This window comes from Pan troglodytes, chromosome 16, assembly GCF_028858775.2.
Source record: "Pan troglodytes isolate AG18354 chromosome 16, NHGRI_mPanTro3-v2.0_pri, whole genome shotgun sequence".
Taxonomy (NCBI): domain Eukaryota; kingdom Metazoa; phylum Chordata; class Mammalia; order Primates; family Hominidae; genus Pan; species Pan troglodytes.
In genome coordinates this window covers 76,135,780-76,162,867 of record NC_072414.2, presented here as the reverse complement: position 1 = coordinate 76,162,867, position 27,088 = coordinate 76,135,780, and the positions used below count along the sequence as shown (strand labels likewise).

Sequence of the window (27,088 nt, the reverse complement as noted above, 5' to 3'; positions counted from 1 at the left end):
GTGGGGCCTGAGAATGTGTATTTATAAGAAGTTCCCAGGTGCTGCTGGAGCTGCTAGTCCAGAGACTACATTTTTGAGAACTGCTCTCATATACTAATGTAAATTGCAGAGCTCTAGAAAAAAAGCTTAGTTTGGTGTGGGATAAGAAGCACACAGGTTATGGAGAAAATCATGAAAGATTCAACCCTTGATCCCAGCCTAGTGTGGATTTCAGGTAACAAGTAATACACAGTGACATAACAAATTCTTGGTTTTCATGACTGCAAGTGATAGCCAAGTATCAAGTGAGAAATTCAGTTTCATTTGCAAGGCTTAGAGAGGCCAGGTGATTCTAGAAAAATGGGCCTTGTATTTCTCTTAAACCAGTAAAGAGCTTTAAGTGGTTATTAAATTGAAAGCTTTGTGTTCTTACTTATTTTGTATTTTATTTTATTTCTTTTGAGATGGAGTCTTGCTCTGTCGCCCAGGCTGGAGTGCAGTGGCGTGAGCTTGGCTCACTGCAACCTCCATCTCCTGGGCTCCAGTGATTCTCCTGCCTCAGCCTCCCAAATAGCTGGGATTACAGGCACCCGCAACCACGCCTGGCTAGTTTTTCTATTTTTAGTAGAGACAGGGTTTCTTCATGTTGGCCAGGCTGGTCTCGAACTCCTGACCTCAGGCAATCCACCCACCTCGGCCTCCCAAAGTGATGGCATTACAGGCGTGAGCCACCGCACCCGGCCCAAAAGCTTTGTGTTTTTAAAGATATTAGACATGTTTCTTGTTTTTAAAAGAAATCTTAACAATAATGTAGGAGAATAAGACAAACATTTTTCCAAAAAAGAGAAATTGTTGTGATTATTTTGTCTTATTGGAATGTTGGATACTATAGTCGGCTTCCTTAATCATCAAGCATGCTATGGATTTTCCATTTTTATAGGATCTATATCTCAGTTAAGGTAATACTGGTAATTCTTGTACTCCATTTGAAGATGAAAAATATAGGCCAAAATCACAGACTTTGCACAGAAGCTGCATAATGAAGACAGCTCTGGAGGAACACATAGATACACACACACAGACACACATATATATAAAGTATATACACATATATTTTTTAAAGTTTATTTTTTACAGTTTTAAAAGTTTTAAAGCAACACCCAGCCCTTCCCCTCTCCCAGAGTGGGCGGCCCCTCCCCTTTCTCTGAGTGGGCGGGGACAGCGGTTGCCTGGGCAGCTTTCCTTATGATGCCACAGGTCCCTCTGGACATGCTGCTGCCTGGCCACGCCTCCTTTCCCTTTCATCTTTCTCACTGACCAATGGGCTTGGAGCATTAAGGCCACGCCCCTATTCTGCGTTCCATTGGTGCCCTGGTTACGCCACCTGTGGCTCAGTTGCACAGCTGCCTGGTAGGTGACTGGAGGCATTGAGCAGCGCTCACTGGTATTTCGCTGATGTGGCCCCAACCCCGCCTCCCTCCCCACCCCGCGATGTCAGAAAAAACACAACAGGGGAAATTGGCCGCAGCCAAGAAAAAGGTAAAACACACCAGGTCATGGCCCCCAACCCAGCCACAGATCCCCTCCGATGACAAGACCGGTGCCAGAGTCCATACCACTCCTGAGGCATACCAGACGGGGCCCCCCAACCCCAGCCCCTCTGGGCTCCCCCAACCAAAGCCTAGTCAGTCAGCCCCACCCCTTCAGCAAGCAGCCCAGTCCCTGCCCTTGCCAATCACCCCAGGGTGACTTTGGGCAGGTGACTCCTGGGGCTCCCTGCTCCATAATCAGCCCTCACCTCCTGCCACCCCAAGCCCAACCTCCCTGGGCTCTTTGGGCTTGCGTCTCCCAGGACCTGGGTCCCCCAGCCCCAGGCCCTGCCCTCACCAGTCATCCCTGGGTGGCTTTGGGCTGGTGACTCCCGGGGCTCCCTACTGCAGACTCTGCCCTCCCCTCCTGCTGCCCCAAGCTCGACCTCCCTAGGCTTCTTGGGCTGGCGTCTCTGGGGACCTGGGTCGAAACCGTGTGTTTCCCTCCCCCATCGTGGAGCAGCGACTCTGGCATCGCGCTGATGTGGTCCCCTCCCCTGGGAGGAGTGGAATGCAATGATGTCACAGTGCCCCTAGGAACTGTCATTACTGCTGCAAGACCGGCCTTTGATCGTACAACCCAGTCCCCTAAGTTTTCTCACCCCATTTCTGGTTCCTCTGGTTGCAGCACAAATTTCCAGCTGGAAGGGGAGTGGAGACTATGGGACCTAGGAGCAAGAGGTTTCAGGATGCCTTACTCCCTTCACATAGACATTGACAGTGGGAAAAGCCTACACTTCCCCTGTGAGCTCAAAATGTTCACAGTATCTCTGGGTGGCAATGGGAGAATGGGTTTGGTTTGGTTTTTTTCCCAGGCTTCTACTTTCCAGAGAGACTTTCACATTTTTTTCTGAGTTCTCCACGGTTCTGGGACCAGACTGCCCTTCAGTCAGTGGCCTCTGAAGTGAGATTTGCTCATCTTCTGTGGAATAGATCTTGGGAAACTGAACTTGACAGCTTGAATCTTCCTCATATCGTCTCAACCTGGGGTACTTTGAGTGCCACAGGATAAATGTGGGACATCTTTCTGAAGCATCGTTTTCCCTTGATTCTCTTGAGAAAATGCATTAATGTACTTAGGGATGACAGACACATAGGTTTCCAAGCGTATACCAGACTTCGCTCTGAAATGAGGCTTGGGTTGTCCTCTTTCTGATAAATTCCCGGATTTAATAGAAAAGCTGCCTTCTGCCATGAGGACACATTGATACGAAAGTGTGAGAGGTACTGGTGCGCTTCTTCACGCTAGCAGACCTGTGAGGATGTGTGACTCTAAACCACACGGCCTACAGCTCCTGCCTGCTTCATGTTTACTTTTCTACCTCTGCCCCTGGTTTTGGTCCCTCGCAGCTGCTGATTCATGGCAAAACCCCAGAGCTTGGAGTCAGAGGACTGAGTTTAAGTTCCAGTATTGCCTTTTTTGATCTTTCTTTCTTTTTTTTTTCTATCCATGATATCAATCCCTCTCAGTCACTAAGTGATTGTGACAACACCTTGTACAGTTGTTGGTGGCATTACATCAGATGGTATATAAGGGTATTTTGTCAAAACTGTAAAGGAGGATGTGGCTGTAGGGGCTGATCATTCTCATGAGTGTTACTGCTCTTCTTCCCCACAGTTAAAAGCATATTGGCAGAGGAAGAGCCCTGGCATTCCAGCAGGAGCTAACAGGAAAAAGAAAATCAATGGCAGTAGCCCTGACACAGCCACTTCTGGTGGTTACCACTCACCTGGGGATGTGAGTCTCGGCGGGCCAGGGTCCTAGGGACAGGGGGTCCAAGGGGCAGTAGAGGGTAATTGTTAAGATTGTAGATGGACTGTTGGGTACTGGTTAAGAATTCTGGATTTGAATCCTGCCTCTCCGTCTGCTAAGGATTGATTTGGGATTGATTAGCATATGATTTAGGGCAAGTTGCTTGAGGTCTTTGGGCCTCTCTTTTCACATCTGTATAATAGAGGTGGTATTTTTTGACTTCCATTTGTGAAGTTTAAATGAGATTCGTTATTGTTGCTTTTATGTGAATCCTTAGTACATGGCCTGCTGCAAACACCCAGGACACCGAGGAAATGGTCGTTGCTGTTTGATTTTCCTCATCCCCAGTCTCAAGGGGAAGCCAGGCCAATGAGAAGAGCCACTTGCCATCAGGCTGTCCCTTTAGGAGTCACTGAAAGGGCCCCAGGGTGGGATGGTGGGGAGATAAGAACCACGAGAGAAGTTGGCACAAACGAGTTATGGGAAAAAGGGTCCAAGATAGACAGAAAAGAAGCTTTTGCCAGTTGATGGGGGATGAAAGGAAGTCAGAGGGCTTAGACAGTGAGGGGGGACAGAACATCTCCATGTGCACTCTCATCTCTTGCAGTCAGCAACAGGTATCTACGGGGAGGGCCGTGCATCCTCTGCTACCCTGGAGGATCTGGAGGTCAGAGGCCCTGGGCCGAGATGCAGTGACCCTGCAGGCCAGCCCTCCAACCTCCTCCCACAGCAGGGGCTTGTTGCCCCTCTGCCAGCTGAGGCAGCCCACACACCCCCACCAGCCCTAATGATTATTCTCTCTACCCCTCCCCACAATCTTCCTCCAACTCCTTCTCTCTGCATGCACCTCAGAGCCAGTACCAAGAACTAGCAGTGGCCCTGGATTCAAGCTCCGCAATAATCAGTCAACTCACTGAAAACATCAATTCACCGGTAAGAGTCCAGTGGGGTCCCCTGATTACAGCTGGTCAATCCCGGACTCCAGTTTCCTCTTGGGGCCCTGAAGAAAGGGGCTAGGGGCCCCTGATGCCAAGGGCAAATGGGGAGCTGGGCACCCAGGTCTCACCTGGAGGGACCCCAGAGCACAGAACATGCAGCATGGCTCTTCTGCACTGCCCTCTTTGCTGACTCTCTCTTCTCCAGACACCTTGCTCTAGTCCTTGCCACACATGCCCTGGGGTTGTCACCTCTCCGGGAAGCACTAGCCTGACTGGTTGTCAGGGGTCCATATTTCTGCCCTGCCTCAGTCCCTAATTTGCTTTTTGAGTCTGGACAAGCCATCTCTCCTCTTTATGCTCGTGTTTCTGGAGAAGGTAGAGAGTATCAAAGGTCTCGGTTAGCTCTGAAAGTCAGAGATTTAAAGGCCCCTAGAATGGAAACCTCAGGGCCAAGGGCTCCTGTCTGTCCTTTGCTGTTTTATATCTCTGCTATGAAGAACTGTACCTGGCCTGTACATGCTCAGTAAATGTTTGTTGAATGAATGCACGTTTCCAAATCACAAACTGGCAGAAGGGGGGTGGGCCTTTCTCAAACTCTGTCTCTAGAGGTTCACCAGCCCCTCCCTCCAGGGCCCTTTTCCCCCTTTGCTTTGGGCAGGTTCGCACATCTAAGGAGGAGAAGAAGCATAAGACACATCGGGTACAGAAGCTTGGGAGGAGCTTGTTCAAATTCAAAAAGCAGACGGGTAAGATGGGGCTGGCATGACCTGGCAGCAGGACTGGCATTAGAGGGCTGTGGGGGTGACTTAGAATGCCCCAGGGAGGTGGGTGGATGGAAGGGCTTTGAGGCAGAGGGAAAGAGGTCTGTGCCAGGGGAGGACAAGTCTTGTCATCTCCATGAGCCTCAGTGTCCCCATCAGTAAAGAGGGAGGAGTGCCCATTGTCCGCCACCCACAGTGCTCTCTATCTGAAAGTGACTTGGAAGATTGGCTACCATCCGGGTGTGAGGAGTCATTAGCAGTGAGGCCAAGTTTGGGAAGCCTGAGAGGAGGAGCTGTGCACCGAAGGGAGGATTTTTTTTTTTTTTTTGAGAATCCAGAGGCCCTTATTGTCTGCTTCCTTTCTCAGCTGAACCCCTGGCCCCAGAGCCCCCAGCAGGGCCATCTAAGGTGGAGCAGCTACAAGATGAGACCAACCACCTAAGGAAGGAGCTAGAGAGTGTGGGAAGACAGCTCCAGGCTGAGGTGGAAAACAATCAGATGTTGAGTCTCCTGAACAGGAGACAGGAGGAGAGGCTACGTGAACAGGAGGAGAGGCTACATGAACAGGAGGAGAGGCTGTGTGAACAGGAGGAGAGGCTGTGTGAACAGGAGGAGAGGCTACATGAACAGGAGGAGAGGCTACATGAACAGGAGGAGAGGCTACATGAACAGGAGGAGAGGCTACATGAACAGGAGGAGAGGCTACGTGAACAGGAGGAGAGGCTACATGAACAGGAGGAGAGGCTGTGTGAACAGGAGGAGAGGCTACGTGAACAGGAGGAGAGGCTACGTGAACAGGAGGAGAGGCTACATGAACAGGAGGAGAGGCTACGTGAACAGGAGGAGAGGCTACGTGAACAGGAGGAGAGGCTACGTGAACAGGAGGAGAGGCTGTGTGAACAGAAGCTGCCAGGGCAGGAGAGGCTGCTGGAAGAGGTGGAGAAGCTGTTAGAACAGGAGAGGCAGCAGGAGGAGCAGGAGAGGCTGCTGGAGAGGGAGAGGCTGCTGGACGAGGTGGAGGAGCTCCTGGAGCAGGAGAGGCTTCGGCAAGAGGATGAGAGGCTGTGGCAGCAGGAGACTCTGCAGGAGCTGGAGAGGCTGCGGGAGCTGGAGAGGATGCTGGAGCTGGGGTGGGAAGCCCTCTACGAGCAGCGGGCCGAGCCACGCAGCGGCTTCGAGGAGCTGGTGCGTTGCCCCACCTGGGGAGGCTGCCCTCTTCCCTAACCCTCAAGGCCTTTGTTTCCCCACCTGTAAAATGGGGCATTGTAGCCTTCACATGAAATGGTACTTCTAAAGGCATCTGTGAGCCAGAGCCCTGCTCTGATGGCTGTGGGAGAGAGGGGATATTTTTCTAACCTGCCTCCACCCTTCCCGGTGCCATGGGAGGCAGACACTAAGTTCTGGGGTCTCCAGTTTTAGTGGGTGGCCACTGATTGCTTCTCTCTGTCCAGAACAACGAGAACAAGAGCACACTGCAGCCGGAGCAGCAAGTAAAGGAGCTGAAGAAGTCGGGTGAGCTGAAAGAGACTGTAACCTCCGACCCATCCAAGAAGATGTGGGAGGCGGGCACCAGCCTCTGGGGAGGGGAGGTGCCAGGCCACAGGCAGCTGCAGCCTGGGGACAGGTGACCCCAGCACCCTCCGGGGCAGTCCTATGACTGTTTCTTGCTTCCTGCCCTCTGACTTTTAGAGGTGGGTAGCCCTGGGGTCCTCCCAGGTCTGGACATCATCATCCCAGCTAGAGGCATGGAGCCCCCCAATCACAGAGGAAGAGACAGTGGTATAAGAGGCTCCTTATGTCGGGTGTGGTGGCTCACGCCTGCAATCCCAGCACTTTGGGAGTCTGAGGCAGGACAATCACTTGAGGTCAGGAGTTTGAGACCAACATGGCCAACATGGTGAAAGCTCATCTCTACTAAACTTAAAAATAATAATAATAATAATTAGCCGGGCCTGGTGGTGCATGCCTGTAATCCCAGCTACTCGGGAGGCTGAGACACGAGAATCACTTGAGCCCGGGAGGTGAAGGTTGCAGTGAGCTGAGATTGCACCACTGCACTCCAGCCTGGGACACAGAGTGACACTCTCTCAAAACAAAACAAAACAGAAAAACAAAAAAGACTCCTTAGATTCAAACTGGATTCCGGCCTCGGTTCCACTGGTCATAATTCAACTACTTTGCATCTCTAAGTCTCTGTTTCTTTAACTTCAAAAGGAAGTTAGCCTTTTCCTTGCAGAGGTGCTGAGGATTAAATGAGATAATACGTGGAAACATTAGGCATGTAGCACACTTAGCAGATGGTGGTTGGCTCCGCCTGCTTTTCCACCAGTCTGTGGCCTACAGTTTAAATGCTGGGAGAAAGGACGTGAGATTTGATGCTAGGGAAGGAGGCATGGGGTTCTAGGCAAGGGAGCCAGTCTCTTAGGCCTGGAGCAAGGGGCCAGGGGCCTGGGCAGGCCACAGAGCCCCACAGTGCCCTCGCTACCCTATTAATGGGCCAGGAATCTGGAAGCCAGCCACCACATGTCCTCATGCCCAGGGTCTTCCGGCAGGTGGAGCTGAAGAGCCAAGAGGCTCCGAGTCTGCAGCAGCAGCCAGACCAGTACCTGGAGCCCCAGTCCCACAGGAGCTTGGGTGTGCGGACAAGCAGGGTGGTGAGTAGAGCCCTCAGGCGGGGTGGGCAGGCAGGAGCAGGGGAGGCTCGCACTGTGCTCAGATTCCCACCCCCCTCCCTCTCTCTGAAGATCTTAGTGAGCTGAGCCTCACTGATAGCATGGAGGCTGCACCGGGAGAGGACAGGGAGGGTTCTCCCCCATGACAACCCCACTGCACAGCAGATCCAGCAGCTGCTTCCTCTAATGCAGGACTCCCCAGGAGCACCCAGGCTTGAGTGGAGAAGCTGTTGGTACAGGAGAGGCGGCAGGAGGAGCAGGAGAGGCTGCATGCCATTCTTTTCGGGCCGCCGAGAACAGAGAGCTAAACATCACCATCATCTAAGAGCGGGTCAAGAAATTTAAAAAAAAAAAAAAAAAAAAAGTTTAAGGGGTTAATATCCTACACAATTCATTTACTTCATTTGAATGTTAGAGCCACTTATGTTTATTTGTGTTTCTAATTTATAGTTTAAATTTATGTTTCTAATTTATAGTTTAAATTTATTTGTGTTTCTAATTTATAGTTTAAATTTATCTGTAAAAAGTTAAATGAGAGTGGGTCTTTCCCTCATGTTCACTCTGGCATCCTTTAGCATTTTTTAAATTTGATAATTATAGGACGCTAGCATGCATATCGAGTTTGCCCTTATGTGATGGGAGTTCAAACACACAAAGACCCACTGTATGCACACAACTGTTCTTGCTGGTTTGGGATAGGCTGCCATGCTTTTTTAATGTTAGTACAGCCTGTATATTCATTATGGAATTCAAATAAAATTTCCTTATGTTCTGCTGTTATGTTTGATCGAATCCTAATCACAGTGAGCTCTTCATTAGCTCAATATGTGGTTTGCCCTCAAGTGCGCGGTCTATTACTTTGTAATATGCCACTGTGAGTACTGACATTTACAGTTGTTTAAAGGTGGAGCGCTGGAAACAGCCTTTCCCCCTTTTTCTGTGTATTGGGGATGGGAGTAATAACATTTTGGGGAGCTTTTTAAATCTCCCAGAAGAGGAAAGTGGCCTGCTCTGGCAGGTGTGTGCAGGATAGAATATGTTTCATTTGTTCTGGTGCCAAGAATGAGCACTGTACTACGGTAGTTCCCTTAGGATTTGCATGTGCTCTGGGCTCATGAAGATATTGCATCATGAGCTGTGGCAGTTGTACTCTTTTTTGATGACCTAAAAGGGGATTATTTCTGAGGAATGAAAGGCTCCCATCATGACTGTGGATGTGGAAAACCTTTTCTAGCTGAGAGCATTTATATCTACAATACATTTTAAAGTCAGAGTTCGTGTTCCCTGTTTTAATCACATGACTACATGTCCCAGTACACAAAAGGGCACTGGTTGGCATTCTCCTTAATGTATTTAGTAAAGATCAGAAGAAATCCTTTAAGAGTTTAAATGTCCCTGGAACAGGCATACAGGCTCTAGTCAAGAATGAATTCGAGTGAAGGAAAGCTGCGTGACACCTGGCATTCCTCTATGTTCATGGAGCTTACTTGAAGCTAGAAGATGGATTTTACCATCTAGACCTCTCTGGCTAATACCTAGTCTTCAACCATCTGACATAGGCATTCTTTTTCTTGAATGGAAAAGACTTTAAAAATAATAACAAACATTATTATAAACTAATATATGTGAGAGTACTTAAGTTGAAACAAAAAGGAATTTTAGTAGACAGTATTATACTACATTTGAAAATCAAGGAGCAGTTTATGCAACTTAAAATGTTTACAAACTGCAGCGCAATCTACTGTTTGTGAATGTCAAAGTGTCATGAGGAAAGTGTCTATACAATCACGGAGTTATATTTCCTCACAAAGTTCTTTACGAAGAGTGAAATATGTTTTTATACCTCTCAGTTTCAGTTAGAGGCATATTTTGTGTAATATTTATGTTAATGTGCATGATCAATGAATTATTTCAGTCATATGTTGCCTATATCATAACTGGATGATGCTTGGGGAAGAATCAACAGCTAAAACTTCATGAAGTTCTAATGTCTGTGTTCCAAAATACATCATATCATTAGGATGTAGGGAGAGATGTATCTGCGCTCCCTGGGGTGGGCATTTCTAGTTACTAGACCATCTCCACTTTTAGCATTGGGCATCCTCATGATACTTTTATAAATATGACATTAATAGGAGATCAATAATACGATTTTACAGACTGAATAAGAGAATTGCCTGCATTCACTTAAAGATTGCAAATATTGAGCCCTTGTGACTTCAACTGACTCTTCCAGATTGTATGAATTTATCAATGTATTAGATAAACTCAGTTTCAGAATGATAAAGAAATACTGTTAGACCAAATAATGTGGCTAATTAACAGTGGTAGGATTTCCAGCCCAAGGGTTTAAAATGGACTTAAGGTCCTGTTCTTGCCTTTTATTTTCTGAACTTGCTGCTTTTGCATTCTTTGAGTTCAGTTTAAAGACAGTTACTTTAAGTCCATTTTGAACCCTCAGGCTAGAAATCGTACCACTGTTAATTAGCCACATTATTTGGTCTAACAGTTTTTCTTTATCATTCTGAAACTGAGTTTATCTAATACATTGATAAATTATTTCAAAGGTATTTTTATAGTTCAAATCACTTCACTTTTACCCTGACACGTATAAATGACTAGGAATGACCTTCAGATAGCGTTTAGCATCTGTAACCAATCTGACAATAATGTGTTCATCAGGCACCTGTGGATTAAATCACATACTGGCATATTTAAGCTGAATGTCAGTCTGAAAAATAAATGTACTATATTAACTCAAATACCACTCTCTGTGTAGGTATTTTGTCATATGTTTAAGAAAAAGCTAAAGAGGATGGAAATCCTATGACAATAACTCAAGTCTTTCTTCAAAGTGCACGCAGTCTCTTGCAGTACCTCATTCAGCCAAGTATTTGTTCTCTTCCTCATTCAGTATAAGGCAGCTTTCAATTTGCTTAGAAGGCAACATTAGAAGGTTAGAGTTCAGCAGAAAGATAGAATTTTAAAATGTGAGTTCAACTGAATAAATTTGAATTTCTGTGGGAAGTAAAGAATCAAAATACCTATTTAAAGACTGCAATATATGATAATTATTTTTAAAGTAATAGATTAAACCTGATAGGTTTTCCTGAAATGAAAAGCAATCAGTTCTAAAACCAAAGCTGATTTTTAGAAAATGTGAAAATGTAAATCAACCCTATCCAAAATAGATTCTCTAAAACTTTATCTTACAGTCACTTTCAAATAACTATTCAAAAATGTAACTGCTATATTAATGTCTTAAAATAATTTAAAACATTTTAAAATACGAATACTGTAGCTTAAAACAAAGAATCTAGGGGAAGGAAAAGTAGAGAAAGAAATGCCAATTCCAGTCCAAGCTGTATTTGCCAAGTTTTCTTAGAATGACTTTTACCGATTTATGAATTCTTATACACAGAATGCATGATGGAAATACTGATTTTTGTCTAAAGTGGCATTATTGACTGCTTCTGTGATGCTACTGCAATGTAATAAATTATTAGATTGTTTCAAGGTGCTGTTTTGCCTAAAAATTTTGTGTCTTCAAAACTATAGTATTAAAGGTATTGAGACTGTGCAAATGCTGGGCATGCTTGGCATGAGATAATCGGTTTTTATTCTTACAAAATTGTAACCATGTAAGTGTGTTTATTAAAAGAACACAAACTAAAAAAGTCACAGGAATTAAAGTTGTGGGATGAAAAAGTTACGGGATAAAAAATACTGTGGAAGAGTTGTGGCAAAAAAAGTTGTGGGAAAAAAGTAAAAAAAAAAAAGTTTTATGAAAAGTTTTTTTTAAAAGTTCTGAAAAAGAAGTTACGGGATTTAAAAAAACATCATGGGATAAAAATAAAAATAAATAAAAGCAGGCCCCTGTCAGCATAAGCCTGGAGAAGTGGGTCTGGAGTCTTCACCCCCACCATGTCCCTGCAACCCCTCCCCAGTCAGCCCTTTACCATTAGGGTAGCAAGACAAGACCCTTGTCTAATGGAGGGAGACAAACAGACCCTTTACCACCTTGACCAAGGCTGAGTCCTTACATTTCTGGATGATGATGTTATTTAAAAGCCAGAGGTTGGTGGAGTTGGTTTGTTTGGAGGAGGTCTGACGGCCTCCTTACTCTCACCAAAGCAACTTTTCCCTCAGGGGGGCTCCCATCTTCTTACTCAGAGAGGCAGCTGAGGCGGGACAGTGGAGTTAACTGTAGACCAGGCCAGGGCACAGGCTGCTGGGGGTGCCCCCCTTCCCCCGTGTACATACTGTAGCTGTGTAACATTCTGTATCGTACCTAGCGGAGGTTGCAGCTGGTATATGAGGAAGAGGTTCTTATAATTATTCGCGGCTGGGAAACTTATTCATTGTTAGCATAGGAGCGATGATGGGGGCGGGGATGGGGTCATGGCTCCCTGGTGATGGGACCCCTTTTTTGTTTTGTTTTGTTTTTTTTTGTTTTTGTTTTTGTTTTTGTTTTGCTTTGATTTTGGAATAAATGGATTTAGCCATACTGCTCGGCCTGGCATGTTCCCGTTTCCCTCACTGGGGCCTGCAGTTTTTCCCACTCAACGAGGAGCCCCAGAGTGTCTCAGCATGTCCAGCTGGGCTGTGGGGAATCTTCCAGGCCTGTTACCTGTATGCTGCCTGGTGACACCTGGTGCATTTCACGAGGACTGCCATGGCGCCTATGGAGTATAGTCCGGCCCTGACAGCCAACAGGTTGAGAAGCCTGATCTAGCTGTGGTCAGGAAGACAGATACCAGTGCCCAAGGGCACTGACTTCCATCCACCCCAGGTGTCTTCCATTCCATCCCCCTGCCTCCCTCTCCTGTCTGCACCGGGTGGCCTGTCTGTCCCTCCAGAGTGCCTGCTGCCCCACAGGCTCCCTCCAGGCTGAGTTCAGGGCCCTGTGCCCTAGTGGCCAGAGCCGGCTTCACAGGATAAGAGCCAGCTAAGCTCCAGGGACTTTCCAGGAAAAGTGTCCCTTGAAAAGGGTGTGACCTTTTCACTGCTGCCAACAGCACCCTAAAAATGGCTTGGCTTTTCCCTCCCCTGAGCTCCATAGAGAACACAGCCAGCAGAGGACACATTCTCTGTCATTCAGAAATGGGTTTCTCAGCCAAGGGACAGCAGGACTGGTAGAGACTGTCAGGCCACACGGCTGCCTGCACAGTGCCGCCATGCTTGGCTAGAAGGGCGGGAGGGATGGCAGGGGCTGGCTGTCCACAGGCCGCGCATGTCCCGGAAGCTCACTGGAGGTGGTGCACTTTGGAGGGGCGATGTCAGGAGACAGCTTCCTCTTGCTGGGCTACAAGACTCCACAAGCACAGCACGGGGACTGATTCCCAGTTCTAGAGGTGAGGCAGTCGACCACATGTATATATGTATGTGTGTGTGTGTGTGTGTGTGTGTGTGTGTGTATGTGTATGTGTATATATATGAGAATTTATAGCTATTTACAGAACAGGGCAGAGGCATACCACAGAGGGGGCACAAGTTTTCAGCAATGGTCAAACCTGGACGTGTCAGCTCACCGCTACAACAGACTTAAGTCACAGATGAAGGGGGCTGGCTTTGGGGCTGGGGGAGCCACTGTCAAGTCACAGGACACCCGCCCAGGCAGGCTTGGAAAGGGAGGTCTCTGAGAAGAGGAGGGATGTGTTTAGAGGTCGAAGTGGGGCCTGGGGCTCTCAGGATGGGATGGACTTGCCTGACCCGATCAGCTGGCAGTTGGAGAGAAAGCAGAGAGAAAACGGGTTAGAGAAAAGCCAGAGCTGGTGAGGCAAGTGCAGAGTATGGGTGCGCTGCAGCAGCCGTGGAGGGCCGGGGAGGGGAGGGCGTAGGTGTGGGCATGGCAAGGTTCCTGGAAAAGAGGGGCTGGAAGGGAAAGGGGAGGAAGATGGAGGGAGAAGCCGGAGCTTCATAGGTAGTGCCTGGGGGCTGCGGCGGCCCTCCCCAGCTCACACACGCTGGCCTCTTTCATGGCACCCAGGCAGTCCACCCATAGTTCAGGTGAATGCTCAGCCCCCTCGGGCTTCTCTCTTCTCTGGTCACCCTGTCTTCCAACTCACGGCCCAGGGCCACCTCTTGCTTGGGGAGCCCCACCCAACAGCCACCAGGCCTGATAGAAAGGGAACACTGCTTGAACCAAAAATGGTGAAGCTATAAGGGATGGATGATTGGAGTGAGCGCCAGAGGCCCCTCTGGGTGGTCCGAAATCCCAGGGTCCTCTGAAGGGACCCTGGGGAAGGCAGGGAGGGCAGGTAGCCGGATGCCACTGGCCATAGACTTATAAGTCTAAGAGGGGAGCCTCAACTGGTTGGCGGGGGTGGGGCTGCAGGTTGCATAGGTGAGGCTGGGCCCTTCCTGCTGGGAAAAGCAGAAGAGGGAGAGTCCATGGCAGGAGAGGCAGGTGGGCTCGCTAGGCGGAGCTCAGCTGGGCCAGCAGGCACTGTGGTCCCCTTGGCTGAATAGCACAGGCGACCCCTAGGAGCAACAGGCCAAGGTGTGTGAGCCTGCTGGTCGGCGATAGTGCTTCAGCGGGGGCCAGGGACCCTGCCTTCGGTCACACACTAGCAGCTATGGTGGTACCTGGGAGGGAGGGAAGGGGGCTGTGTGTCCCCACCTGGCCTGTGGAGTGTGGAGTGTGTTGTGGGATGACCGTGTGTATGGGACTCTCACCTAGATACCACTGGATTGCCGACAGATAGATGAGGTGGGACCCTGACTATCACCCCTGCTTTGCAGTGGATTTGGCTCTCAGCACTCCCAGGCTGGGAGCTGGATACCTGCCCTGGCAGCATGACTCAGACTGCACGACAGGTACGGCATGCCCAGGATAATGTTCCTAGGGACTGGTTCAGTGTGTGGGTCAGGAGCAAGTCGACAGGCCCTGCTCCTTACCCCTTGGAAGGGACTGCCACCAGGGGCAGTTCTGACTAAGGCCTGGGAACCCATGACTCAGAGCGTGGGTCCCCAGGTCTTGCTGGGCCAGCCTGGCTGCTGCAGGCAGACAGGAAGCACGCCTGACGCTCCTCCACCCTCGGTCAGCACAGCGGGGCTGGGACTCACGCTAGCCTTCCCAGCAACTTGCTTTCCTGCGTGAACTCTGGCAGGCTGCCCTTTCTGTGCAAAGCCATAGCTGGGGCCTGCTCGGGGCCCTCTCCCTCTTTCACCTGCTCAGCGTGGCCTGGAACTTGGAGGTGGGCAGTCGGCGCCTAGGATGGGCCTGTGTCACTAGGGCATGTGTCCTTGGGCCAGTTACTTCCTCTTAGAGCCTTGGGCTCCTCCTCTGAGAATGGGGCGTGTTGGTGTGAAATGAGGCGAGCATGTTGAGTTGAGGAGCAGCAGGACAGGCACCTGCAGGCAGCCCCCCTGGCCACGTTCCCCTCCCTCCCTTCCAAGTCCTGGGACAGACGCTCATCACCAAGGGGTTCAGCCTCTGATGCTCTTTCTTGGTCTCAGTCCCTAAGGAGTAATTTTTTTTCTTTTCTTTCTTTTCTTTTCTTTGAGACGCAGTCTCCTCCCTCTGTCGCCTAGGCTGGAGTGCAAAGGCGTGATCTCAGTTCACTGCAACCTCTGCCTCCCAGGTTCAAGCGATTCTTCTTCCTCAGCCTCCCAAGTAGCTGGGATTACAGGTGCCCACCACTGCACCCGGCTAATTTTTGTATTTTTTGTAGAGATGGGGTTTCGCCACATTGGCCAGGCTGGTTTCAAACTCCTGACCTTAGGTGATCCGCCCACCTCAGCCTCCCAAAGTGCTGGGATTACAGGTGTGAGCCACCGCGCCCAGCCAGGAGTGATTTTCAGTGGTGTCCTCTCCATCCCCAGCATACACCCAGCCCTGAGCGGCCGCGGCTGCCACATGCAGGCTCCAGGGCTACACTTGCTTTTCGTCCAGGGATGTCATACCCTGGAGAGTAGAATGTGAAAGGTGACCCCTGTAGGCTGCAGGGTGGCCTCTCTGAACCTTAGTGTCCCCCACCTGTAGAAGGGGCGTAACACCTTCCAGGGGGAGGGCTGAGGAGGAAATTGTCAACGGCTGAGTCTAAGGCTCACAGCCAGAGGCCAGGGTCGGATCCAGGGCTGGGCCTGGGCCTGGGCCTGGGCCTGGGAGGACAGTGTCCGCCCCTTCTCCAGCCTCCCGCCCCTGGTCAGGCCAGGACCCTCTTCAAAGCACCTTCATGCCCATCTGTTCCCAGCTGTGGGCACCACTGTCTGGCTCCATGGGACTAGATTTTATGGGAGGGGAAGGGGCTGTGGGTAGGCAGGTGCCAGGTGCTGGACCATAGATCGGCATGGTAGGAACCTGTTGCTTGGGCTGGTGGTGGGAAAGGGGCCTCTCCAAGGCAGTGGCAATTAGCCCAGCCCTATCTCTGGGCACAGAGATGAAGGGACACGTGGGCACACAGTAGGGCAAAATTGGCCAGCCTGCTCTTCCCCTCTCTGCCCGCTTTTTGCAGAAGAGTCAACAGATAGAACAGACAGAGCCAGGGAGGTGCCCATGGGGGCCCCAGTCCCCACCACTCCAGGGGGCAGTCCCTGCAAGTGACAAGGTGGGCTCAATCCCTGTGGAACAGGTCTCTGAGGACCACAGAGTGGGGCCCCAGGGAAGGCTGGGAGCCTGAGCTGAAGGCAGGCAGCAAGTAAGGGCCAAGCTGTGCCCCTGCCCAGAAGACCTTCCTGCCCCCAGAACCCCACCCTCTGCAGACAGGCCTCCCTGGGCAGCAGCCCTCCGGCTTCCGAGGCCTTCCGTGCCTCACCAGATGCCATGCTCTCAGGGACTCGTTTGCTACGCTGCCCCCTGCAGCTCTGCCCCAGAGGAGCAGGTGAAAAGCCGCGCTTGCCGAGGTGCTGCAGCGGTGGAGTTTTGGGCAGAGGGGTCGGGGGAAGAGTTTCTTACTTTTAAGATTCCCCAAATCCAAGATGAAGTCACACTGTGCTTTAGAATGGTAGATGCTCATTTATGTAAAATCATAATAAATGTTACACAAACTGTTAGAATAAAAATATACCTTTTTCGAGGGGGAGGAGCTCCCCAGCCTGCCGCTGGGTAGTGAGAGGGGGTTAGCACCATTAGGCCGTAGGGGGCGGGAGCTCCGCCACAGCCCGTGGTGGGCACTGAGGTCTGTCGGTCGGTCTGTGCATCCTGGCACCGTCAGTGGCGGGTGACCCGCTGATGGCCTCGGGAGGGGGCGCCGTGGCTGGGCGGAGAGCACGAGCGGCAGCACTGGGTGCGGACGGTGGGCAGCTGGCAGCGGCCCAGTAGGCACAGTGTCTCACAGAACCCGAAGGACAGGCGGTCCCGCTCACAGCCTGGAGTGGGGGGGGCAGAGAGGCATCAGAACCAGTGGTTTGGGGTACCCAGAACCTGGCTCCCCACCCCAACCACCTTAAGGAGGCTCCAGCAGCTCCCCACCAAGCAGAGAGCCCCGGTTTTTGGAGCGGCTCCCAAACCGGAGTTGCAGGTCTCCAACTGTTGGTGTCTCTGTCCCACCTACTCACGGCCGACCCCAGGACTCGAGAACGGGCGCTGCTGGGCTGAGGTTTCTGGAGGAAAGGTCCTGAGACCCCACTCTGACCCCCTCACATGCCTGTTAAAGAGCCTGCCCAGGGCGACGCCCTGCCATCCCATCTCCATCCTTGCTCACCCCTGGTGTTCCCCGACAGATCCTGGCACAGAACTGCGGTCCCGGGGCCTCCTGCCAACCTGCAGCGGCCTCTGCCCCCGACTCCCGCCACCGCCCCCTGCCCCAGTGCATCTGTCCTGCCAGACCTCCGTGACCACCTCCAGCCACAGGGGCTGTACACAGCCTCGGGTTCTGAGTCACAGGTCCCATCTCCCAGGCCAGCCTCCCACTTCCCAGGTGGGCCACAAAGCCTAGAGAGAGTGGGCCCTACAGGCTGTCAGCAGAAACCAGGGACTAAGCCCAGGCCCAGTGGGGAGGGAGGCCGGCTGCAGGCTGTGCTTGTCAGGGCTGAGGCTTGGCTGGGCCCTCCTGCCCCGTGGTTATCAGAGCTATTTTGGGAAGTGGCTTGTTTCCAGCCTCCTGGCCTTGCTCCTGATGCCACTGCCACTGCTGACAGCCCCCACCTGCCGCCTGGGCCCTGCTTACTCCAGCAGACCTCCCTGGGGAGGAAGAGCGGGAGGACAGCAGCCAGCCCTGTGCCAGGGACATCCCTCAGGCCCGGCAGAGGGCACGAGGCCGCAGGCAGGCTACCCCACCCCAGCTCCACGCAGAGCTCCAAAGTGCACATCTGCAGGCCTGCATCCTGGTCGCCCGGGGTGACCTCAGACAAGCTGCTTCACCTCTTGGGCCTCGGTTCCCTCCTCTGTCAACCCCACCTCCACAGCAAATGGATGTGGCCATGCTGTGTCACTGCAGCGACCGCACACTCTGGAGTTTCCCGGCTTTCCCCCTGTCCCGCCAGCTGTCCCACAGACCAGCAAAACATCCTGGGAATTCCAGGTCTCAAAGTCCAAGACACCTTCCCAGCTGCCCCTCCACTGTTCACTGGTGGCAGAAAACTCCTCACTTAGGACAGCTTCCAGTTCAGCCACCTAACCAGCCCCCATAGCCCACTCCCTGCAGCCCACTCATACCCGCCCCTGGGAGACCTTGCAAGCCCAGAGCCTCCTGGGCCATCCGTCCTTGGTTCTAGGCCCCCAGGGGCCTCAGTTCCTGTTCTCTGCCCCATCTGGTCCTCATCCCCTGAGATCATAACCACCCCACTCCCTGTGGCCAGCTCTAGCCATGAAGGCGAGAGATGTGATGCCAGAACCCAGCTCAGGCAGCACACAGGAGTGCTCTGAGATGCTGGCTGGGTGCGTGCTGAGGGCAGGCAGGACAGGGTGGGGGCACTGCCACTTGGCCTTGAGATAATGGGGTTTGTGGCAGGAAGGCCACCCCTGCCAGAGGCAGGGTAGCAAGGCATGGCAGCGAGGCATGGCAGGGGCCACTCTGAGCCCAAATGAGGGCTGCCCAGGAGCCAGCGCAGGTAGAGAAGGCTGCATTGGACAAGGGGAGAAGGCAGACTGGGGAGATTGCAGGGGGCCCCGAATGCCAGCTTGAGGGCCGTGGCTGAGGACTCTGTCCTAGGCTCAGGGGGCAGACAGCCAATAGCACAGGGGCCGCAGCTCTTCAGGCCACAGCTCCTGATTCCTTAGACTGGCAGGGTCAGCCCCAGGCCCTCTCCCTGACCTTGCAATTGGGGATGACAGTGGCTTTGGGGAAGGGGAAAAAGCCACCTTCCCTGAGCACCACCTGGATCCCCACGCAGTGCTGCGCCCTTCATGCCCAGACCTCACTTATGCAAGGATGGGGCTTGGCAGCCCCTTTATTCAGCACATGAAGGCCCTGAGAGGGAAATGGAGCCCAAGGCCACACAGCTGGTGAGGGGAGCCCAGGTGACACTCCAGGGCCACCCCATTTCCTGCCCTCAGCACTGCTGAGAGCAGCTGGGGCTGCAGGAAGTGTGTGTGAATGTGTGTGTGTGTGTGTGTGTGTGTGTGTGTGTGTGTGTGTGTGTGTGTGTGTGTGTGTGTGTGTGTGTGTGTGTGTGTGTGTGTGTTGGAGGCGGGGGGGTGGGATATCCAGAACCACCTCTAGCTCAAGCCCTTCCACCAGGACCCAGCTGGCCAGGAAACCCCCCACCACTGGGATTAGCAGGACCCTGGAAGGGAGGCCCTTCCTGTGGTTCCATTGCTCACTCTAGGCAGTCCTCTGGCCAGGGAATGGACAGGCCAGGGCTGGGGAGGGGACAGGGACTCACCCAGGCCCAGTTTTCACACAGCTTCAGGGACATCCCTGGTCTCACTGTGGGAAGACTGAGACCCAGAGGGGAAAGAGCTTACCCAGGTTCACACAGCAAATCAGGGGCCAAGGCCACTCCCTCTACTCACCGGAGGTCAGAAAGCTGCCTGCGGGATGTTGTGTAGCTGGGACTCCTCTTGACTGACTCCCAGCACAGCCCAGCCTCCAGCATGGGATCCTGTGGCATCAGGATTTTCCAGTGGCTCATGAGCCCAGACTACAGATGGAGCCAGCCGGTGCCGTGGGTGCAATGGTTTGAAGACCCAATTTCCCCATCACCCTTCCCGCCCCACCTCACTTCAGCAGAGAGCTTGGGGTCGGGGGACTCACGGGGAGGCTCGACGGGCTCACAATCCTCGGTGCCACACAGCCGGGAGCTCACAAGGCCAGGCCTCGTGGCCACACTGGTCACTGTCTTCCTCGGGTAGCCCCGTCTGGGTGTTGACACACTTGACCAGTGTGTGACCACTGGATGCCACCACCACAGGGGCCTGAGCACTGGGGGGAGCAGGGGAGGAATGAGTGTCTCCAGGGCCAGCCCTAGCAGTGGGGGCAGGGACACCTCCTCTGGGAAGCCGTCCCTGCGCCCCGTGCCTGACTGGCCTGCCCCTGCTCCCAGCCGCCCTCTCAGTGCCTCCTGGAGGACCTGTTCCCATTCCTAGAGCCCACTTGGTGCTGGAACCCCACTCTCACTTGTGGGATTGGCTGCTGCAGAGGGAAGGGGCATGAGAACCATGGGACAGCCCTTGGGGCGGCAGGGCAGTGAGCCCCTCACACGGGACATGCCTGAGAGGCCTGGGCAGGGGCCCCGGGATGGAGCCCTGATGCAGCAGTGAGCAGAGACGTGGGCGAGACACCGCTGTGCCCGAGGGACAGGGCAGAGGACCTGCCGCAGCCCATGGGCAGGAGGGGTGGAGACAATTTCACAGCTGGGGCCCAGCCCGCCAGGCTTTGTTGTTAACAGGTGCACGTCTGAAAGCCCTAAACATGTGCTGAGTCTGTGCCAGTGTCGTGCTGTGCCCGGCCCTGTGCTTTGTTGCGTTCCTCCATTTAATCCTCCTGACCCTCCTCTCCCAAAGCGTCCCAATTTTACAGATGAGAAAACTGACCCAGCAAAGCAAAGCAACCTGCCCAGAGTCACTCAGCAGCCAGTCGGACAAAGACTCAAACGCTGGCCCAGCTGACTCCCGGACCCAGCTCAGGGCCCAAATCTGACATTTCTGAACCCCTCAGTTGCAAACAGGCCCAGCAGAAGGTGTCCTGCCCATCCGAGGCCCCTCTTCTGCCCCCTTCTGCCGTTGGCCTTTGCTGGGCTCCCTGATCTCCCCAAGCTCATCATTCCTGCCTCAGACTTCACACCTGCTGTCCCCTCGATCCCTGTCCTTGGCATCACTGACTCCTCCCTCGGGTCTCGACCCCAGACGCCTCCTCGGAAGGCCTTCCCTGACATCACAGCACATGTGCCCTTTCCTTGTCTGTTTCTCCCTGTCAGGTGTGAGCACCAGCATGGCAGGGCTTCGTCCACTGACTGCTGCATGTGCAGGGGCCACAGAGAGCCTGGCTCACAGCACACACTCCACAGCTCCTTCACCCAACCCAGGACTGACCAGGCGCTACCAAGCACTTGCTCCCTGCTCCCCGCCGCAGCCTGGCTCACCTGGCCCCAGGGCCCCACCACCCACTGTGTGCAGGGGTGGGTGTTGCAGGGCCGGGTGGTGTTGGGTCTCAGTGCCTCCTCGCAGAGGTCTGGCTCTGGGCAGGTCACCAGACGCTGCTGCTCACCACCGCCACAGGCCTCGGAGCACTGGGTGGGCAGGGAAGGAGTCAGGGCACAGCCAGGGTCTGAGGGTGTCCCCTCCCCCCAACTCAACGCCCAGGCCTCACCTCCCTCCAGGAAGACATGTACCAGCTGAGGCAGGGCTGGGCCCCGCAGGGCCAGTGCACAGGCAGCTTGGCAGGTCCAGGCTGACAACGGAAGGGCCACAGTGGCCGGAGGTCCCACGTGTCCACATGCTGCATGTCCCACACTGAGGAACCTCTGCCACAGCTGTGGGAGCACTGGGGACCGAGAGACTTGTGTGGACACATCCCCACGTGCAGGCCCACAGGCATGACCCCGTGAGGCGTGTGGCAGGAAAGGCATCAGACCCACGCCCCAGCCGGGGGCAAATCCCTGAAGAGCCCCAGCGAGAGGCCAAGGCTGGCAGGCCCCAGGCAAAAGGTGGCATGGCCAGGGGCTGCCATGGGCTGGGACAGACAGAGAAAGGGAGGAACAAGTCCAGATGGGGTCAAAGATACAGAGGAAAGGAGACAGGTCAAGCCAGACAAAGATGAGATGACTCCCAAGAGATTCGGAATCCGGTGCGATCAGGCATGTAGACATGCAGCCTGGAGCCCTCCCCTTCCCTGCCGCTCTCGGAACACAGGCCGTGGGGAACCAGGGCTCCACCCCATGCCCTGGGGATGCCTGTCCTGGCTCCATCCTCATGCACCTTACTCCAGTTGCCTGAGTGCCAGGTGGCACAGGGCCACAGGTGGCAGCGGCGGGGAGACTGGGGCCGGCCAGCAGGTTCGCAGTCCTCATCCCGGCTGGAGCTACAGCGCACCGGCCTCCAGAGGGCACCCAGGCCACAGGTGGTGGAGCACTACGGGGCACAGACCCGTGAAAGCCAGGCAGATCCCATCCTCGCCAGGCCTCCACAGCCAGGAAACTACCCACCTAAGCTAGCAAGACCTCAGCAAGACAGGGGCCCTCTTCTGGGCCTCAGTTTCCTTATTTGCAAAATAGGCTCCTCCACCCACCTCCCAGGAAGACCATGAGAATGAAAAGTCAAATCCCCCCAGCAACCAGCCGTCCCTGCTCACATGGGACAAAGGGCCTGTGTTCCAGTGTCATTGGTGCAGAGGTTCGGGGGAGGAGACCCTGTGGGCACCCCTGACCAGCTATCCTGACCAGCCTCGTCGCTTCCCAGAGGCACCAGGGAAGGAAGGCTGGGTCCTGGTACCAGCAGCCAAATCGCTGGCTATCCCCGTGCAAAACAAGCCCTGTGGGCTTCAGCCTGCCCCTTCCCACCCCAAAATTAGGAATCTGAGCAGAAGCTTGCTTCTCCTGCAGCGACCATCTGGGGACCCAGGGAGGGGGCACTAGCCAGCTTCTTTCATGCAGCTCAGACGTCTGCAGGTCACTGCCAAAGGAGGGTGGAGCCACTGAGGGCAGAGCCAGGTAGCAGTGGGCTGAGTCCAGCCTGGAGGAGCCAGGCAGAGCCTCAGGGAAGCTGCTGCCTGTTGGGCAGGACTGGGCCTGGCGGCCACACAGGGACCCTCCCCACTGCACAGCTGTCTGAGCCAGTTCCATCCTGGGGCATGCTGTGCTGCCAGAGTGTGCCTGCCCCTGCCTTCCCTGAGGCCCCCTGTGCTGCCCAGGAATGGGCCCCAGGTCCCCTCATTCCCCTAATCCTGGGAACCCCCGCCCCAAGGAAGGCGAGACAGACGGCGCCTGTGTCCCACTCTGCTCATTTTCAGATGAGGAAACAGCCACCAAGGTCCCGCGCAAACTCCCTGCCCGCCCAGCCCACACCACTTGCCTCGCTCCAGTTTCCCACTTGTCAGCTGGCATTCCTGACAACCAACGGGTCCGCGGGGGGCCCCGCTTCAGCCAGGCTGGGAGCCAGCGGCTGGGTCTCAGGGACTCTGTGGCTGTTGGCAGGGCTGTCCCAAGCTGGCGTGGACAGCAGCCTAGAGCTCAGGGGCACCTCAGGGCTGAGAGACTCAGGCTGACCCTTGGGTCCTGGGTTCAGGGCAGGCTCAGGCGTGTGCCCGAGGCCAGTCAGGGTTGTGGGGAGGAAGGTCCCCCACACTGCCACAGTCTGAAGGTCCCATAAGCCTGGTCCTGGGGTTGGGAAGGTGGGAGTCCCCGGCTCCAGGGGACTGTCCTTGCCCTTCATCTCTGGCAGAGGGGCTATGGGAGGAGGAGGGAGAGAAGCCACCCCAACAGTGGGCCACAGTTCACTATCCACAGGCCCCAGGCCACCCTCCAGAGCTGACTCCCAGGCTACTGTCCCTCCTGTCCACAGCTCCGCCACGTCAGGACTGGAGAGGAGTGGGTGCTGCTGACCGGGTACAAAGTGGGCAGCGTGGGGCTGGGTCTCGGGGGCAGGTGGGGTGCTCCGCAGCCCTCGGGTTCCTCATCATTTGAAAACCTCATTGGTCCTGTCCTGCCATGGAGAGGGCAGCTGGCTCTGGCTGTCCTTGCCAACTGGGAAATCATTTTGGCTCTCAGGGGCGGCAGGCGTCTGCAGGCCATCAGTGGAAACCCTGGGCCAGGGCAGGCTGGGGAGCCCAAGATCTGGGGCCCCTATGGGGGTGTCTTCCTCAGGCAGGAAATTGATCAAAGGGTTCCCAGGGGTCTGCTCTGAGGGTGGGGGTGGGGAGCGGCCGGCCTGGCTAGGCCAAGGGCTCGGGGACCAAGGTCCCGGTGCCCCTTCCTCCTTGGCTGCAGGAGGCTCTGTGGCAGGCACGGGGCTACCCGTGGAGGGCGCAGCAGGACGGCTATGTGGTGGGGGCGTCCGATCCCCTGTCCCCGCCAGGTCTAGATTGGGCTCCTCAGAGGGCCCGTAGGACAGATCCTCGTGGAAGCTGATGAAATTGTAGTCGTAGTAGAAGTCGTCCATAAACACGGGCCCCGGCAGGTCCAGCTCTGGAGCCTCCTCCTCAATGGCGTTGCCCATGGTGCCTGGCTTGGGTGATGAGGCGGGTGAAGGGCGTGGGGCCAGGTGGCGCGGGATGAAGTCAGCCTCGTTGAAGAGCTCGTGGCTGGAGGAGCCGCTGCCTCAGCCTTCAGGGCCCAGTGTGTCCAGGGGCCACTGACAGGGTGGCAGAGAGCAGGTGACTTCGCTGGCTGGCTGCTGGGCCTCGTCACAGGGGACACCGGTGTCACTGATGCAGAGGACATTTCGGTGCTGAGTCCCTTCCTCAGATGTCACTGAGCACTGCGGGGAAGCCAGGGTGAGGGGCTTAGCCTGGGAGGCAGGCTGCCAGGGGACACTGGGGCAAGGCTGGGTAACCTGTCCACTGCCTGATGTCAGAGTGGCAGAGACCCCAGCCAGCCCTCTCTGGCCCTTCCCAGCTCAAGGCCATGACTGTGGCCATGCTTGCCAGGGGCTTCCTGATCCCTGAGGCTTTAGAGTCAGGGGCTGGACCCTGGAATGCCCAGGTTCCCTCCCACCCACAAGGTCTCCAGGAAGGCTGTCTGCCTCCCCGTAGCTGAAGACCAAGGGTGGAGCTGGAGGCGGGCCCCCTCCCATCCCACACTCACCTGAGACCAGTTCCCCACAGCCTAGGTGGCTGGACAGGGCACGTGGTGGTTGCAAGGGGTTTCAGTAGGGGGCCAGGGAAGGTGTTCACAGGCGGGTGGCTTCAGGGCGCTCTGCTCATCCAGCCCCACGCTGCAGATGCAGAGCACAGCCTGGCAGGAGAGGCCCCCAGGCCCGCAGGAGCTGGAGCACAGCTGCCACTCACCTGCCCACCACCTGCTGAGGGCACACAGGTCTCATCAGTATGGCATCAGACAGGTGGCATTGGCAGGCTCACCAGCAGGGAGGGCCAGGCTGGGTTTCCAGGACCTCGGGGTTTGGACAGTGCCAGAAGCCAGTGGATGATTCTCCAGAGCTCCAAGCTCAGGTAAGTGTCCTGCCCTCAAAGTCTGGTGACAAGGCACAGCCCCTCCACTCCTGCCACCCTCCCCTCAGGGAAACTGAGCATGACCTGAGGCCTATTTCCACATCCAGGGACCCCAAGAGGAGGACCATACGTGTCCAGGCTGGCCCAGGCTGGGGTGAGGGGTGACCGGGGGTTGGGGCTTCAGCCTTGGGAAGAGAATGAAAGCCCGGCTCCCTCTGCTCCTCCCCAGGGCCTCCGGGGACCCAGATGTAGGGGCCTGTGGCAGACCCAGGATGCCTGGGGGTGGGGAGTTGGTGGGGGATGGGGGCGGGCTCACCTGGCAGGGCAGGGCTGCTGGCTGCACTTCCTCTGGCAGTCATCGGGCCGGCCCAGGGGGTCACAGTGCTCCTCGTCCACGGGCCCTGCCTGCCGCTCCGAGCAGTACACACTCTGCCTCTGCACACCTAGGGGCCATGGCGCTCAGCCTGGGACTGGCACCCAGGTGCCCACCGCCCAAGACCCAAAGACACCCTCTCTGCCAGAACCCTCCCAGAACAGCGCCTTACTGCCCATGTCAGGATGCCTTACTGCCCATGTCAGGATGAAGGCAGACCTCCACCGTCACCTCCTTGCTGTCCTCCTGGTTCTCACCCACCCCCTCTCCTATGTAGCTTCCCCTCTGACTGCCCCTGGAGGGGTGGCAGAGTGTGGAGGTTTAGTGGGTTGGGTGCCCAGACCCTCTGCAACCTAGCTGAGATGCCTGGGCAGCTCATTTGGCCTCTCTGAACCTCAGCGTCCTCCTCTGTGAAGTGGGAGCGACAATCCTGCCTCCTCCATGTCCTGGAGGGAGGACTGCATGTGTTCTTGCATGTGCAGGCTCGGCCCGTGCCCGGCACATCCTAAGAACTCGATCCATGCCAGCTGCTGCTAGCATGCAAACCCAGCCGTGGCTCCTGCCACCTTCCCCTCAGGGAAACTGAACGCGACCTGAGGCCTATTTCCACAGCCAGGGACCCAACGAGGAGGACCATAAGTGTCCAGGGTGGCCCAGGCTGGAGTGAGGGGTGACCGGGGGCTGGGGCTTCAGCCTTGGGAAGAGAATGAAAGACCAGCTCCCTCTGCTCCTTCCTGGGGTTGGCTTGGGTGATGAGGCGGGTGAAGGGCACGCGGCCAGGTGGCGCAGGATGAAGTCAGCCTCATTGAAGAGCTCATGGCTGGAGGAGCCGCTGCCTGAGCCTTCAGGGCCCAGTGTGTCCAGGGGCCACTGACACACGGTCCCACCATCCACACCCTTCCCAATGGCTCAGAGAATGTCTGGACAAGAAATGGGGCATCAATGGACAGCCCCTGCTCTCCATCCCCACACCAGCCTTGGCACTGCTCCAGTCCTTTACATCCTCTGCCACTGTCCAACCTGGGGACTTTGCACAGCCACGTTCCTCACCTTGGACACTCACTTCCATACTGCCTGTTGAGGCCCAGCTGCAGGACCCCATCTGCTGGTGGCTCTGCCTTCTCTGCTCCACCCCCTGCCCCGTGGTCCCGAGAGTAAGTTGTCCCTCCCCTGAGCTGCCAGTCCCACATCCATCCCCCTCTTTCCTCACCAACAGAGTCTGATTTTATTCAAGGCAGCAGTGGGACCTGCTGAAAACACACCCCACTGCCGCTCCCTTGCAACTAGGGGGGTCTGGGACACAGTCCTGGCTCAGGAGAAAAAGGCCCAAGTCCCTCGCTGGGAGTCAGCCCTTTCCTCTCTCCTACTTCTTGCCTAGAACACTGCAAGAGCCCTGGAAGGGAGGACACCATCTGTGGCAAGCAGGAGTGGAGGGGAGGCTGCTATGGCAAGGATGGTGTGGCTGAGGGCCAGTCAGCTCCAGGTCCCGCCAGCTTGGATTGTGCACCTGGGACTTCCTGCCTGAGACAAAGAA

The 27,088-nt window shown here is 54.9% G+C and overlaps 1 protein-coding gene and 1 pseudogene across 1 annotated transcript; one reads left to right on the top strand and one right to left on the bottom strand.

Moving 5' to 3' along the window:
• The first annotated feature begins 1,254 nt into the window (after positions 1-1,254).
• On the top strand, positions 1,255-11,213 carry LOC112207690 (golgin subfamily A member 6-like protein 10). The gene is given in 9 exon segments (XM_054667094.2): positions 1,255-1,518; positions 3,187-3,306; positions 4,174-4,254; positions 4,918-5,005; positions 5,388-6,205; positions 6,472-6,532; positions 7,573-7,641; positions 7,644-7,674; positions 7,885-11,213. Coding segments are annotated over 9 exon segments (1,485 nt in total). The 5' UTR covers positions 1,255-1,434; the 3' UTR covers positions 8,018-11,213.
• A 5,418-nt stretch (positions 11,214-16,631) lies between these two features.
• Positions 16,632-27,088, bottom strand: part of LOC107968410 (A disintegrin and metalloproteinase with thrombospondin motifs 7-like) — a 50,886-nt pseudogene continuing 40,429 nt past the window's right edge.